General features: G+C 41.8%; 1 protein-coding gene across 1 annotated transcript in view; it reads right to left on the reverse strand.

Annotated features, from left to right (window-relative positions):
* The window catches only part of LOC139654016 (discs large homolog 1-like protein), a 46,962-nt gene extending 34,808 nt beyond the window's left edge, over nt 1–12,154 (reverse strand). The window contains exons 1-6 of the mRNA XM_071531034.1: nt 11,997–12,154; nt 11,687–11,823; nt 10,467–10,611; nt 7,563–7,698; nt 5,072–5,228; nt 4,082–4,184 (exon numbers count right to left, since the gene is read on the reverse strand). Coding sequence (XP_071387135.1) covers nt 4,082–4,184; nt 5,072–5,228; nt 7,563–7,698; nt 10,467–10,611; nt 11,687–11,823; nt 11,997–12,027 — 709 coding nt within the window. The 5' untranslated portion in view covers nt 12,028–12,154. The remainder of the gene's footprint in view (nt 1–4,081; nt 4,185–5,071; nt 5,229–7,562; nt 7,699–10,466; nt 10,612–11,686; nt 11,824–11,996) is intronic.
* Nucleotides 12,155–16,152: the final 3,998 nt, after the last annotated feature.

The raw sequence follows: 16,152 nt of genomic DNA on the forward strand, positions 1-16,152 counted from the left end.
ATCTAGTGCAGTCTCGCCAGTGGAATCAGGGACCGCACTTCCTACAGCGGAGAGAAGAGGATTGGCCAGTGAATCCTCCTGTGGAGGGAAAGCCAGAGGACCAGGAACTGAGGAAATCCACTTTCTGTGGCAACGTAAGCGTGAGTCAAAGTCCACAGCTCCCTGACCCAAGTCAGTTCTCCACATGGAAAGACATGCTGCAAACAGCTCATCAGTCCCTTCACGGGGCGGCTGACAGCCTTGCAGGGGAAGACCTAGCCTCGAAATATAAGGATGCCGAGATGCATCTTCTCAGGAAGGCTCAAGCTGATTCCTTTCCAGATGAGATTAAGGCACTTACCTCAGACAAACCTGTAACTGCCTCCAGTCGTCTGTCCTGCCTCTCACCTATCTATGAGAATGCCACAGGGCTTATCAGAGTGGGGGGGAGGCTCCGCAAGGCTGTAGACCTGGAACCTGAGATGATTCATCCTATTGTGTTGGACTCCCACCATACAATCACAAAGCTACTCATAAAGGAATACGATAATAACCTATTTCACCCTGGCCCAGAACGCGTATTCGCTGAGCTGAGACGCACCTACTGGATCCTCAGGGGGAGAGAGGCCATCCGTAGGCACCAGTTCAGTTGCCTTCAGTGTCGCAAGTGGCGAGCAACTCCCGAAGTTCCCAAGATGGCGGACTTGCCAGCAGCCCGTCTCCGGCTTTATAAGCCACCATTTTACTCAACTGGAGTAGACTGCTTCGGGCCTTATACCATCCGGATTGGACGTCGCCACGAGAAGCGCTGGGGGATTGTATACAAGTGCCTCACCACACGGTGCGTTCATTTGGATCTGCTGGAGGGCATGGATACCGACGCATTTCTCATGTCCCTTAGACGTTTCATCTCACGCCGTGGGAAACCGCTTGAGCTTCTGTCAGACAGAGGGACAAACTTCCGTGGAGGCGAAAGAGAGTTGCGTGAGGCATTTAAGGCAATGGGTGACTCTCTCCAAAGGCAGCTGGCAAAGCAGCAGATTGCTTTCCATTTCAACCCGCCTCACTCACCGCACTTCGGAGGAGTGTGGGAAAGAGAGGTAAAGGCTGTGAAAGTTGCTCTGCGAGTAGTTCTGGGAGACCAAGTGGTCACGGAAGCCGTATTACGCACAGTCCTAATCGAGGTGGAAGGTGTGCTCAATTCGAAGCCGCTGGGATATGTATCATCCGACCTGGCAGATCCAGATCCAATCACGCCTAATATCCTTCTGATGGGCCGTCGAGACGCATCACTTCCGCAGGCCATCTATGCTGCAAGTGATGCACTTGGAAACCGCCGATGGAGGCAGAGCCAAATACTTGCGGATCATTTCTGGGTCAACTTTGTCAGGAATTACTTACCTGATCTGCAAGTGCGAAAGAAGTGGAAGAAGGATGAGGAAGACCTGGCAGTCGGTCAAGTGGTTCTTATAATCGATCCTCAGCATCCTCGAGCACTCTGGCCTGTCGGAAGAGTATCACAGACCTTTCCCGGAGATGATGGACGCACCCGATCCGCAGCCATCCAGGTCCATGACAAGGAATATGTGCGACCTGTTGCCCGGTTGATAAGACTCCCTGCCATAAAGGAAGATGGTGATGATGTCTCTGCTCAGTCCATATGCTGATGGACTTTCTGTTGTGTGTACAAAGTTTCAACCTCTATAACTTTGGGGGCGGCTGTACGAAAGTCCCATGGATGAAAATGAGGCTGCTACTGCTGCTAGGTAGTTGTTAAGACACAGCCCCTGCAGACCTGACTAGGAAACCCCGCCTACTCACTGAGTAGCACATGTTGTCAGTATGTTTCAGTTTCCTTCTTTCCTTGGTGGATGGTAGAGGTTCAACAATGTGTTGCCGTGCGTGAATGTCTACCCGGTTGGTGAATTCTATATTTCTGGTTTTACTTCAATGGTAATCGGTAATTGAGGATTAATAATCGATATTATGTTATATTGGGGAAATGCCATTCTAAATCTTGCTAGCTACTTCAGGCTGCTGTTTCAGTTGTGGTAGGATAGAGTCAAGGCACTCTGAGCCTATAATGTTTAAACCATATAAGAATGTTTAGTTTGATATTATTTGATATTATTCACTTTCATGTAGATTATGGTAATGACATTATTTTACTAAATCCTGTACTTTGTTCTTTGTCTGTAATTTCTGTTCATTGCAGACCACTGGTAACACATTCCACCATCAGTAAAAGATGTTAACTACATCAGACGCCTCGACCTGAGTTATTTCCACTCAACCTAGGTGCTTTAGGTCTCCACCATACTCTCTAACCAGAGTCAGATCTGAAGGATTACTCAGCCAGCAAATTTAGTATCCAGGAGGTAACCTTCCCTCCGTTATAGATACCTTCCTGCTCATTTTCTGAAACTCTCCACCTTTGCTTTTTAGAGCTGCCTCCTATAATTCTTCAATTTCTAGTTTCTGACTTGATTTCTTTTGGGGTTCTGAGAACGCCTTCTCTCTTTTTTTTCATAAACTTTTCCACCTCGTGGTCATAGATCATATCCCCCATTTTCTCTAGGTTATTCTCAACTGTTCCTTTTAGCCTGTCTACACCTATTTTCAAACCAGTGTTAAAAGATTCCCATTCCCCCTTTTCTCCAGCAGCCTGAGGCCTTTTCATGCAAGTTGTCTGCCAGCTGATCTTTGCCTTCCTAGGCGGTCTGACCTCGCTCACCTCCAGCCGTCTCCAGGACTGATCTCTGCTTCCTCAGTGGCAGATGAAGTGATATCCTGGGAACTGAGCTTTGCTACCTGTCGCTGAACTGACTGACTCTTTAACTGAATAATACATGAGCACTAGCAGACACTTTTACACACGTGTAACAAACACACACCAACACACGCGCGCACACACACACACACACACACACAAACACACAGACAGTGTAGTTTACATATGGTTACATCTACCCTGGGCAGAGTCAATCACAGTGTGCAGTAGTATTTTGGAACAAGGTCCTTCCAGTACACTTCTGTTCTGTCAACTGGCCTGAATCAAGGAAAAGAATCCTCGTGTATATACAGGCATGTGTTTAGTACAGGAGACACAATGAGAAAAAAGTACTACTCTGCATATTGTACCACTAACCCTGTTCTGTATTAATCTAAGAGTAGACATGCAGAACAAAGAAGCCTGCTATTGCATGGTGTGCTCTAAGCATAAGACCTCTAATGTCTGTTTTTAAGACATCTGAATACTTTTTAGGCCTTAAATTTAGATTATTTATTTTAGGACTTCTCAGACTTTTTAAGGACCTGCGGATACCCTGATGTAGTATATTCCTCTGGTATATTCCTCTGGCCTGGAGCACCTCACTGTAATACATGGCTGATGCCAGAAACACACACACACACACACACACACACACACACACTACAGTGTCAGAGTGTCTGAGAGAGATTTAAAATGCTCTTTCAGCAGGCGCATTCCTTGAGTGAATCAGAAACCAGGGGACCTGACCCTGTTTAGCTATGTGTGTGTGTGTGTGTGTGTGTGTGTGTGTGTGTGGGTGTGTGTGTGTGTGTGTGTGTGTGTATATGCGCATGTATGTGTGTGTTTGTGTGTTAAATTTAATAACTCAGGTCCCCGACCATGATAGCATCCCATCAGTTGAGCCAATCAGCAGCAATAACCTGGTTTCCTAGGTTACGGCCTTCTCAGCCTCTCCCACTAGACAAGCATCCAACAACCATGGTGTTGCTGGTTGGGAAGCCTGGCTCTGTCTAGCTCTCTCTGTCTATGTGTGTGTGTGTGTGTGTGTGTGTTCCACTTTACCTGTCTCCCAACACCCCCACCATCTCCAATCGTCCAATTTTCAAGTACTTTGTTAGCATTAAAAGGATTTTCTTACACACAACAGTAAGAATCCAACCTTCGTATCCAACAATACGACAATAGTAACAACATTTCATTCACACCTCAGCATCCTTCCAGCCAGCCTGGCCTGTATAAAATGTGAGTGCTACTCCCCCTGGATGTGTCAGTGTGTGTGTGTGTGTGTGTGTGTCAGTGTGTGTCAGTGTGTGTGTCCGTTGTACTCACCCTCTGGTCTGTACTGTGCTACTATGGTAACGGTCTGTCCTGCGTTCTTCAGAGCTGCGGCTGCCTGCTCATGTGTCGCACTGGACAGGTCCACTCCGTTCACCTACACACACACACACACACACACACACGTGATTAGAGCCCATGTCATGGATCAATAGTAATAAATGTATAGTGACATGAGCAGGCCATGGAGAACACAGTACATCTAACTGGATCAATAACTTACTGGAAACCCGTTGTGTGTGTGTGTGCATGCCTGTATATGCCTGTTTTATGCATGGAAACCATTTAATTTTAGTATTTGTGTACATAAATGCATAATTTTCTATGGGAATAGCACATACATAGAGACTGTCACTGCTGTTCTGCTGTCTAAAGACTACATATGTTCTATTTGGATTCTGGCTGATGAAGATTAAAGCCATATTTCACTTTGATAGAACATTCACATCTTAAACAGACAATCATCCCTTGCCAGCCATGATTGGTGATTGATTGTTTGTGAACTCAAATGCGGGTAATGTGTAGTAAGAAGTGATATGATTCCAGTAACGTGAAATATCACTAAATCCAGGTCAATATAAAAAAAAATCATGTGTAGTATTATCATTGATAGTGGTATTATTAGTGTCCACCTTAATTTAGAATAATATTCAGTCTCACCCCATTTCCAGAACACCAGACTTGCTTTAAGTAAGATTTAAAAGTAGTAGTAGCAATAGTAGTACTGGTAGAAGTAGTTGTAGTATTTGTCACAGTAGTTGTGGCAGTAGCAGTAGCAGTAGCAGTAGCAGTAGTATATTCAGTATCTTTTAATATGTGTATCTATTAGTTATTAGCTCATACCAACAGGATGCAGTCTCCCTTGATAAAGCCTATATAGCCTATGTAGTAGTAGTAGTAGTATAAGAGGCAGTAGTAGTAGTAGTGGTAGTAGTTGTAGTATATATCTTTCAATATGTGTATCTGTTAGGTGTTAGCTCATACCGACAGGATGCGGTCTCCCTTGCGTAGCTCCCCACAGAGATCAGCTGGACCTCCAGCCAGGATAAAGGAGATGAAGATTCCCTCGCCATCCTCCCCTCCAACAATGTTAAAACCAAGACCTGTAGACCCCCGCTGCAGCACCACCCGCCTGGGCTCCCTGAAACACACAAACACACACACACACACACACACAAACACACAGTGTTAGGGTGATAGGGGATGGTATCTGTTCAGCACAAATGATTACATGAGACTCATTCTTAATTAGAGATTTTATAGGCCAAATGATGTGTGTAGAAATTAGACCTAAGAATAATTAACCACCACCATTCATCATTGTCTACAGGGTAGAGATGAGAGGTACAAAGAGGTCTGAGGGAAGGAGATGAAAAAAATCATTCACCATAATGACCAGCAGATGTCACTATTGCACTGTCCCTGTTTTGGTGGGCCACCGCATCACAGCATAATTTTGCCTATTTCCTTTGCACACACAAATCTAAAATCTAAATCAGCCTTTTCCTTAAAATACTCAAGTAACAGCATTTGCAGCACTGCACTTTGCACTACATAGTCAGAAAAGTGGGCTTGTTATTGGAAGGTCACAGGTTTGAATCCTCGGACCGAAAGGGAAAATATGAAGGGGAAAGTGAATGAGAAATGTTCTCTCCTCCCTCAACAACTACTGCCCAGGACAGATCACCTGTCCATCACAGGTGACCTGTCCATCACAGGTGACCAGACACTTATTCAGACTCACATTCATACCTATGGGCAATTTAGAGTCTCCAATCCACTCAAGAACCCCATGCGCAAACAGGGAGAACATGTGTACACAAAAACAGCTGGGGATCGAATGTGGGTCCTTTATGCTGCGAGGCAACAGTGCTAACCATTGAGCCACCTTGCTGCCCTTACTCCAACTTCTAGAAGGATATGCACCTATCCTTTTCTACTTGCAATCATGATGATACGATAATGTTAATCTGCTGTTTGCGCTTCCTGTAAAATGCTCCAAGAGTGTCAGGCCTAAAATTTAAATCAATGTTTCCTCCAGAAATATGTTTGTTGGAAAAGCCTCTGAAACAACATTTAGACCATGTGACACTAATAGTCTTTGCTGAAACCAATACTAATGAAATTCTTTTTAGGCTCCTCTAGGCAGGGTGGCTCAACCCCACTATTCAATGTACTGAAATCTATGTAAATATCAGTATCAATAGGATTTGGTCATTTTTAGATAAACTCAACACAAAAATACACTGTGACATGAGAAACACCTTCCGAATACTGGATTTGCATGTTTCAAAATTTCCTCAATGCTGAATCTCCTCTCCTTCATGACTGAAATGAATTGAACAGGTGAAATCAATGAGGGATCATAGGTTTCACCTGGAATCATCTGCTCACTCTGTTTCACGGAGAGAGCAGATGTTCTTAATATTTTGCACACTCAGTGTACATTTATTAAAACCCATAATCCCTCTATTGCATGACAAACTAACCAGAGAGAGAGAGAGAGAGAGAGAGAGAGAGAGAGAGAGATGGTCTGAGAGGGAGAGGGAGAAAGAGAAACATACAGAGTGAGAGGAAGAAAGAAAGAATTAGAGGAGAAAGACAGACATCAAAATGACCGTTCCGCAGTCAATATGAGGCTTATCAGATTTATCATAATCGAAGCGCTCTGATTGGCCCACGGGGTTGTGACGGAATGAGTCATATTTCGGTAACCACGGTGATGCCAGTTGAGTGACGAGGGTTGTGATAGGCTGTAATCCTTCCATTAAACTGGATTAAAGACAGTAGAGCAGCGCTGTGAGAATGTATGTGTGTGTTTGTGTGTGTGTGTGTCTGCGTGTTTGCGCATGTGTGTGACCTCAGCCTACATTCCCAGACAACACTCTCACTGCCATCTGCCTCTTACTGCCAAACTCACACACACAAACACACAAACACACACACACACACACACACACACACACAGCATAGTGAGCAGAGATAGACAGAGGTCATTGAGTGTATGTGGGGTTTTCTAGGAGTCTGTTTCCCAACCAGGATCTCCTTGAGGGCCACTAAAGATCTTAGAGCTGGACATGAGATGAGAAGCCATGAAGAAGAAGAGATGAGAGAAGAAGAGCAGCTTGGATTCTGCCCCAGGAATGAATAAAGCATCAGCTGGGTTTCCATCCAAGTATTTTTGGTGAATTAGAAAAGTTAATTGGAAACTGGAAATGTCCTCAATATTTCAACAGTTTTAATACTTGCCTGAGGTGGAAATATTCTTTTGTCGATATTCTATGCAATAAATAGCAATGGAAATGCATTTGTCAAATAAATAATGACATATGCTTGGCATGATCGCCCTGAGGAATGGTTTGGTTTCATTGCACAACAGTTCAAAAGTGGCTTTGGAAAGACCTGTTTTCTGTGCTGTCCCATAATAAAGTACGTGTGTGTGTGTGTGTGTGTGTGTGTGTGTGTGAGGTCTCACCTGGGGACATCGTCGTCTCCAATCATACCCCTGGGCAGAGGTGAGTATCTGGGTGTTGTCAAAGGGGCGGGGCTTACAGACTGGCTGCCACCCATGTAGGAGGGGCTTATATGGTTGTCCTGGTGGGGGGAGTAGGCTGGAAGAAAAACACACAAGCATTTTCACATAACTGTTTATATACCGTTATACATGAAATATCATTTAATGTGTGATTTTCAAAAGCCTAACCTGTACTTTAAGTATTGTGCCCCTTTGAAACACTGTCGCCCCTTGACTGGCTCTGTTTACATAGATATTACTGGATTTCCCACTCCTGACAGCTAAACAGGATGCATAATTTTGCGCTGGTAAAAAGCTGAATTAAAGAGACATGTATCTCGAATTATACACACACACGCACACACACACGTGATTAGAGCCCATGTCTTGGATCAATAGTAATAAATGTATAGTGACATGAGAAGTCCATGGAGAACACAGTACATCTAACTCAATCAATAATGTACTGGTGGTGACTGTCATACAATGTATGTGCCTGTCTGTATGTGTGTGTGTGTGTGTGTGTGTGTGTGTGTGTGTGTGTGTGTGCGTGCGTGTGTGTGTGAGAGAGAGAGAGAGAGAGAGAGAGAGCAATAGTGTGTGAGAGAGAGATAATTGTAGATGTAGACTCAATCACACCACCAAATCTCATACAGTGCACTAACAGTTTGGTAATGTGTGATTTGAGAGGTGATGTATTAGATGTAATTTGGTAGTAATGACTGAAATTTAGAGAAGTGATATATTACATGTAGTTTGGTAATGTGTTGATACGGAGTGGTGACAAGAGGCTGTAATCCAGTGGACCACCTGATTATCAGATGGTTATATAACAAATTTAACATTGCCTGTATGATGTGATCACCATGACGTATACTTTTTAACATTAGGGCTGCAACTAATGATTATTTTCACTGTCGATTAATCTGTCGATTATTTTCTCGATTAATCGATTAGTTGTTTGGTCTATAAAATGTCAGAAAATGGTGAAAAATGTGGATCAGTGTTTCCCAAAGCCCAAGATGACGTCCTCAAATGTCTTGTTTTGTCCACAACCCAAAGATATTCAGTTTACTGTCATAGAGGAGTAAAGAAACCAGAGAATATTCACATTTAAGAAGCTGGAATCAGAGAATTTTGACTTATTTTTCTTAAAAAATGAAACCGATTAATCGATCATCAAAATAGTTGGCGATTAATTTAATAGTTGACAACTAATCGATTAATCGATTAATCGTTGCAGCTCTATTTAACGTTAATATTTAGTATTTTTAACTAACTTAAATGGAATAGAACTCGACTAGAACTAGTATGATTAAAATGGACATATATGAGGAAATCAAATGATCATTTTCATTTTCATGTGGCCACATTTTAAGCTTTCTTTCTTCTCTGCCAACTCTTCAATACAAGTGGAGTTCACTACATCTTCAAGTCAAATTCTTCCAGGTGACCAGGATAAATGTGGTGTCCATTACATTGGGTGCAGTAAAAAAATGCCTCTATACCATATAGACAAATAGAGAGTAATCCAGTGTGGCACCCAGCACCGATGAGGAAAACTACACCATGGCCATAGTAAGCACTTCATTGACAACGATTAATGCCATCATGACAAGGCTTTCAGAGTAAGGGAGACGCTGAAAACACTGAAGACTTTGCCTACAACTTTTCCCATCATTGCTATGCTGGCGACTCGCAACTTTTGACAAGCTTCGTTTTGCCTTGATGTGATCAGGACTGCAGTTACTTCCTATTCCTTGAATTGAAAACTCATCATACATACATATGTCTATCTGAAATGTCCCTGCCTGGCTTTTGTTTATCTCTCTCTATCACTTATCTATTATATGGGAAAACTCCTGAGACACAGGAATATGTGTTATTAATATCTATTGTCTGGGTGTTGTTGCTTTGATCCTTGCTTTCCTTACTACTAGTTGCTTGTAATGTTGGCAATCTGGGAAGTCAATCTTCTTCTGCTGTTGCACTCATAATACGTCGCTTACTTACCCATAGTAAGTAAGAGTCTCAGCTAAAAGCCTACAATGTAATGGAAAATGAAAGCTTTATTTACACCCGCCCTAAGCAAAACCTTCAACCAACAGCTTGTGTTCCTTGCTGTTCCTTAGAATTAGACAACAGCCTGCTCCTAAAAATGTTTCCTCCTCTTGGATGTAGTGATGGTTACCACATTCAAGCAAGCACTGTTTCTCTCTAAGTTGTTTTTGATTTTGCAAAGGGTGCAATGAGAGCCAACGCAATCTGGATGGCTCAGACCGATGTTATGTAATGAGCCAAAAGCTAAATCATACCAGTGCTTTCCATAAAAAATAAATCACATTACTATTGTATCGTGGCTCAAGTGTCGTGCTGCAAGCTTTCTGGTGTCTCGTTCCAGACCCGTCGGCTTTTATAGACACAAGGCTTTGGGTTGTTTCATATCATATTCATAGATCTGTGTAACATCACAGGACACTTACAATCAGTCATGTAGTGGTAAATAAAAAGGTGGATAAACCATGACCACCTGTCTGTGAGTCAAACAGCCACGAATATAAACAAAAAACAATTATATTTTCAGAAAAACATTAATTTATGCTTTTTTCCTTAAAAGCCCTTCCTTCCTTCCCAATCCTCCAATCAGTTTAATACTAATTACTATAATGTATACTATAAATTTAGATCCTAAAGATGTACGTAAGCCTAAGAAAGTGGGTACGCGCTATTCTTGCAAATAAAAAGGTGTATAGTGATTTTGGTCGGGTTTACCCTCCACTACAGCCCTGCTTACAGTCGGTGATATCAAGGGGAGGAAAGTCGTATGTAGCATGTGTGTATGCATGTGTGTGTGGGCGAACTCACAGTTGGTGACGTCAGGCGGGGGGAAGCTGTCGTTGATAAAGAGGGAGGTGTGTTTGGTCACACGGAGGTACACAACGTCAGGAGTCGACTTCAGAGCAGACACCGCCTCCTCGTGAGTCACCTCCTCCAAACAGGCGCTGTTCACCTGGGACACGCAAAGACATACACCCTCATATGTATGTACACACACACATACACAAAGGTATTTTCCAAACAAGCCGGAAACATAGAACACATTACTTCATGTGCACCAGAGGATTTTTCCCAGGAAAAACCTTTTTAGAGCAGCAAATGTAGAAGCTTTCATGAACTGGCTATCAGGTTGAATCACTATTGTGTAGAATGGCAACACAGACATTTATGTATATGAAAATGCCATAAAACAAATCAAAGCAACTCAGGTCAAGTCAGAATGGTACTTTAACTTTCTTCCCTCCATAATAAAATCAGGGGAGGACTATGGATCAGTGTCCATGCATTTGTTCTTTTATCTGTTCAGACGTGATATCTCAGACACGACCGACAGAATTTTTAACAGACTGGGAGGCAGAAGAGGAGAGCAGCCATCTGATACATCACACCCTGTAGCTCTGACTAAAGCCTTGTACTCTGTCCAATTCTAATACACCTCATTTATTCTTAGTATATATCACACCCACTAGGTAGGGAGTAAAGGAAACGACAACCCTTGTTTCTGCTCACTTTTCAATTTCAAGTTCAACCAAATCATTATAAATTTGGTAATGTTAAGTGGGATTAGTTACACATTTGGTGTTATTAAGGGACATTCATTTCATATTTGGCGTTACTAAGGCCGTTAAGGGATATTCATTACATATTTGGAGCGATTAGGCTGGATTCATTATATATTTGGAAATTGTTCAATAAAGCAAACTTCTCAGCTCATCATATAAAGCATTGCAGAGCATGAAATATATTGCATTTTCAACCTATTCCTCAGTGGTAATCTTTCTGACCTTATTGGTGCACAGAGATCTTTGATGTACCCCGTAATGTATGTCAGTGTATACATTTTTAATCAATCAGAATATATATTAATTTGCATGATGAAATGATAGAGAAATTGTCCATGGTGTGGTAGTGTCCACGAAAGGAGGGCAGCCCAATAAAGAGAACAGATTTCTTAAGTTTATAAAAGAGTAGGGGAAGTGTGGCGAAGAAGGAGGAGGGAGAAGTATAAATAAAAAGGTGTTCCTTACAGCCATAAGTTTGTCTCCTATCTGTAGCCGTCCATCTTTGTGTGCGGCCCCTCCCTCGATGATCTTGGTCACATAGATGCTGTTGTCGCCTGGGACATGTTGGTTTCCAACTCCACCTGCTATACTGAACCCTAAACCTGAGAGAGAGAGAGAGAGACAGAGAATGAGAGAGAGAGAGAGAGAGAGAGAGAGAAAGGAACAATAAAAACATCTGATATTTCTGAATTACCTTCTCATGTTTGTGTTTTCTTCAGTTCTGTTTTTTTGTCCCTGCTGTATCCTGTTGTCTATTTTGATGGTATTCTCTCACCTTTGGGCCCTTTGACCAGTTTGATGTCCATGACTCGCTCGCTGAGGCTCCTCCTGCGTCGTATGTACAGCCTGACCAGACCTCCCGCCTCCTTCAGCGCCTCCACGGCCCCGCTGTGGGTCACCTCCCTGACGTCTGCCTCGTTCACCCGCACTATACAGTCGTTCACCCTGGAGAGCAAAGTCACATATAGAGTCATGCGTCCTGCACAGGGACATAAATGGTGAAGTCGTTATACACATCTCCTCCTGAACGTTCACCATGACCTCTTTGAATAGACCTTGACTTATGATGATGCCATTTCCACTGCTAATTATTGTCAGCATCTATGTTCAATAGTTTCTTTTAATAGCTGAATATCTGCTTTGAATGTACCAAGTTTAAAATTATTGCTACAGGCTACAAAAATCACCCAGGATCAGTAAATGTGTAACTATTCCTCCTCCTGTAACTAGAGGACCAGCAGCAAGTATCTAATTTAAAGACTTGACTTTGACGTGTGTGTGTGTGTGTGTGTGTGTGTCTGTACCTGAGTCGTCCATCCTGGGCTGCGGCCCCTCCAGGTATAATCTTGGTGATGAAGATGGAGGGGTCTTCTCCGATGTGGGGGTTATCAGTCCCCCCTGCAATACTGAACCCCAGGCCTGAGTTACCCTACGCACACACACACACACACACACACACATAATGTATTTCCATGGTGAGAAAGACGACCTTTCCACATATCGCTCCATCAAATTACTGTTTAATAACAAATTGTGACGCAGGAAGCTCTGATAATCTAGCATTAATGACAGAGTCACTGTGAATGTGGTGACGGCAATGTAAGACCAAAACAAATATTTTAAGCAGAACTGATTTGATAATATTGGTGTTCCAATGTATCTGCCTGGCCATAAACCAAAATATCTAGAGAAAGATATCGTCATCACTCCCTCCCAGACCAGAGAGTTGGTTAAAAATATGAAACTGATATTTAAAGATGATTTTCAGTAATAAATTCACGTCATAATGACAACGTCACACAGACAGAGTTAAGTTGGTTACATAAGAAGCTGATAATCAGATTGGGATAATTTGGTTCACTGGATTACAGCTTCCTGTTAGCAAAATCTAGCACATCACCTCTCCAATCTCACTCATTACCATACTACCTCTAATACGTCACCTCTCCATCTCTAACTTAATACCATACTACCTCTAATACGTCACCTCTCCAAAGCTCACGTATTACCATACTACCTCTAATACGTCACCTCTCCAAAGCTCACGTATTACCATACTACCTCTAATACGTCACCTCTCCAAATCTCACATATTACCATACTACCTCTAATACGTCACCTCCCGAAATCTCACTTATTACCATACTACCTCTAATATGTCACTTCTCCAAATCTCACTTATTACCATACTACACATTACCAATCTACAGCCATTGCTCTCTGTCTTTCTCTCACTCTCTCATGCTTTCTTACTAGGTATAAAACTAGTAATGTGTGTGTGTGTGTGTATGTGTCCATAGTGTCTTTAAAGCAAAGCCACTCAAGCAGACAGAACCAGGTCACAGGAGAATAGAGCGACAGATACAGATAGAGATAGAGATAAAGAGAGAGAGCAAGAGAGAGAGAGCGACAGAAAGAGAGAGAGAGACAGAAAGACATAAAGACAGAGAGAAAGCCCCAGGGTGAGAGAAAAGGGGAAATAATGAGAGGGGGAGGAAGGGAATCAGAGAAGGAGGGAGGGAAGGATGGGCGAAGAATGGAAAGGACAGGAAAAGAGGGTCAGTTTAGACAGACCGAGGGTGGGATTCAGTAAATGGAGAGATGGAGGGAGAGGAGAGAGATGGTAAGATGGCCATCACAGAGCTGATGGAGTTTACACTGCCAAAAAGCACGGCACGCTCATCAAGTAATGCTATCTTGTTTTCAGACTTAATCTATCTGCACTGGAGTCAAGGGATTTCACTTGTTTTATGATAATATAACTTGCTTCAAGTCATTTAACTGAAACAAGTTTAACTGTTGTCAAACAAGATGTTTTTCTTCTTTCATGATTATTTTTTAAAATGAATGAACATATCAGAAACAAAGAGATTTTTCTGAAACATGCAAAATTAGGTTGACTTAAAATCAGTGAGGCAGAGATTAATAAAATGGTGGGTAAACTACCAATATAAACAATAATCAATTATACTTTCAGAAAATAATTAATTTATGATTTTGTTTCCTACAAGATCCTATCTTCACATAACGTACATCCGTTTGATACTAGTTATGATGATGTAGCCTTTACAATTAATTTACCTCATAAAGATTTCTGTCAGTCTAAAAAGGTGCTCAACTGAAAATGAAAAGTTTGGTAAATTAAGTTCAGGGTTTTAGTTTTGGGTTTAGCCTCCACTACTAAAATATCCTGACATAATTTGATAATTTCGAAGTCTAAATAGGAAATAAAGTCACTTACAGTCCAAACAGTAACTGTATTTTGCTGTTTTTGAACACACTATAATCAAATCATAGACACGCTAATGCGTGTCTAATGTCAGATTTTGTGTAACTGATTATGTTTAGCATAATTCATGCTTGCCCAGAATCATGTTTTTTTTGTTTTTTTACTTTAGTTTTTCACAATAGTGTTTTTCCTGATGGCTACTGAATTAAATCTAAAGACAGAATAACACCCAGACAGTTTGAGGATACTGATGTTGGAGAAACAAATGTCTTACACCAAATCCAGACCTGTGGATTAGACGAGAGCTTACTAAATCCAATGCTGAAAACCCCCTAGAGCAACAGCAGCAGCTCATTTTAAAATTTTTAAAATTTATAAGCAACTCTGAAAACAGTCTATTCCCAAAAAAAGATGAACAACTACCTCAACCTGTCACAATCCCTTAGAAGGGGCATTTTTTGGTTTCCTAGCGCCTTCTCAGCACACTAAGTTTGCGTGTCCACCTTGCGAGTCCTATCTTTGTCTCAGCGCTTTTCTCCTGGTTTAAAATAGACAGGGCAAGCTGTAGCATGCTCCCAAGACCGCTGATAACTGATGATGCTTTTAGTGCGATTATGGCAGAGAAGAGTCCACGAGAGGAAAGAAGGGAGAGAGTGGTGCTGTTGATGAGTGTGTGAGACTGGCTACATGCATGTAGAATGGGCATGTAAGATGTTGATTTGTCTTCAGTGTAGGTGTAGTTTTACCCGCTCCAGCGTGATCTCCTCATACTCATAGTCTGCTTCTGTACCATTGACCTGTCAGAGAGAGAGAGAGAGAGAGAGAGAGAGAGAGAGAGAGAGGGAAAGAGAAATATGTAATAAATAGAGAATTAAAACACTGGGTCTTAGTTGTTCAGAGAGTTCAAACTGGGTGGATTCAAACAAAAAAATAGACTGAACTGTTTGACACCCAGCAAAGCATATTCACTGCATTAACTTCACATAGTTAGTTATTTCATGCTATGAAAAAAGTAACATTCTTCTGTCTGGTCTGAGCCGCAAAATAAAACCAAACAAAAGAAGACAAAATAAAGCAATCTTTCAATGTAGGGAGTGCTTAAAGTCAGGGCAATGATATGCAGTACTGGGATACATTCAGGGTATTGATGCATTGATTGTATGGTAAAATTAGTTACCCAAATAATTTCTATTCTGTTTTGCTCTGTGTGTCACATCAGTTGCCAGAAACATTTCTTGTGTATCACAGCTTTAACAAATTTATCACTGTTTCTGGGCAACAAGATTATGTTGCGTTGGATTTTCTGTACCAGCAAAGACATTTTTTTAGAACATCCATCTGCCTCCAAGAGTAGCTGAATTTATTCTTCCTTGCCAGCATGAATACACAAGAACAGACTGTTAATGCACTCATCAGGTAATACTGAACATTAACTCCAACAGTAATATAACTCCAACAAAATCTTCAACTAGTACCAGAATTTGTACCTAACATTTAAATAATGAATTTAGGCATTTGATAATGTATGAATGACGCATGAATCGGAGAGATTAAAAGCGTTATGCATACTTTAATGACGATGTACCTCTGACGTCAAATTTAATAACATCCCTGCTGGAATGCCTCTGAGCCAATCATACTGCTCAGCCTGTAGTATAAAATAAGATATTAACATCTGCATCTGCTGACTGAACGTACAGCA

This window comes from Centroberyx affinis, unplaced genomic scaffold (assembly GCF_046629955.1).
Source record: "Centroberyx affinis isolate AG114_WGS23_722 - 3 ecotype Tasmania unplaced genomic scaffold, CSIRO-AGI_Caff_v1 ptg002023l_1, whole genome shotgun sequence".
NCBI lineage: Eukaryota > Metazoa > Chordata > Actinopteri > Beryciformes > Berycidae > Centroberyx > Centroberyx affinis.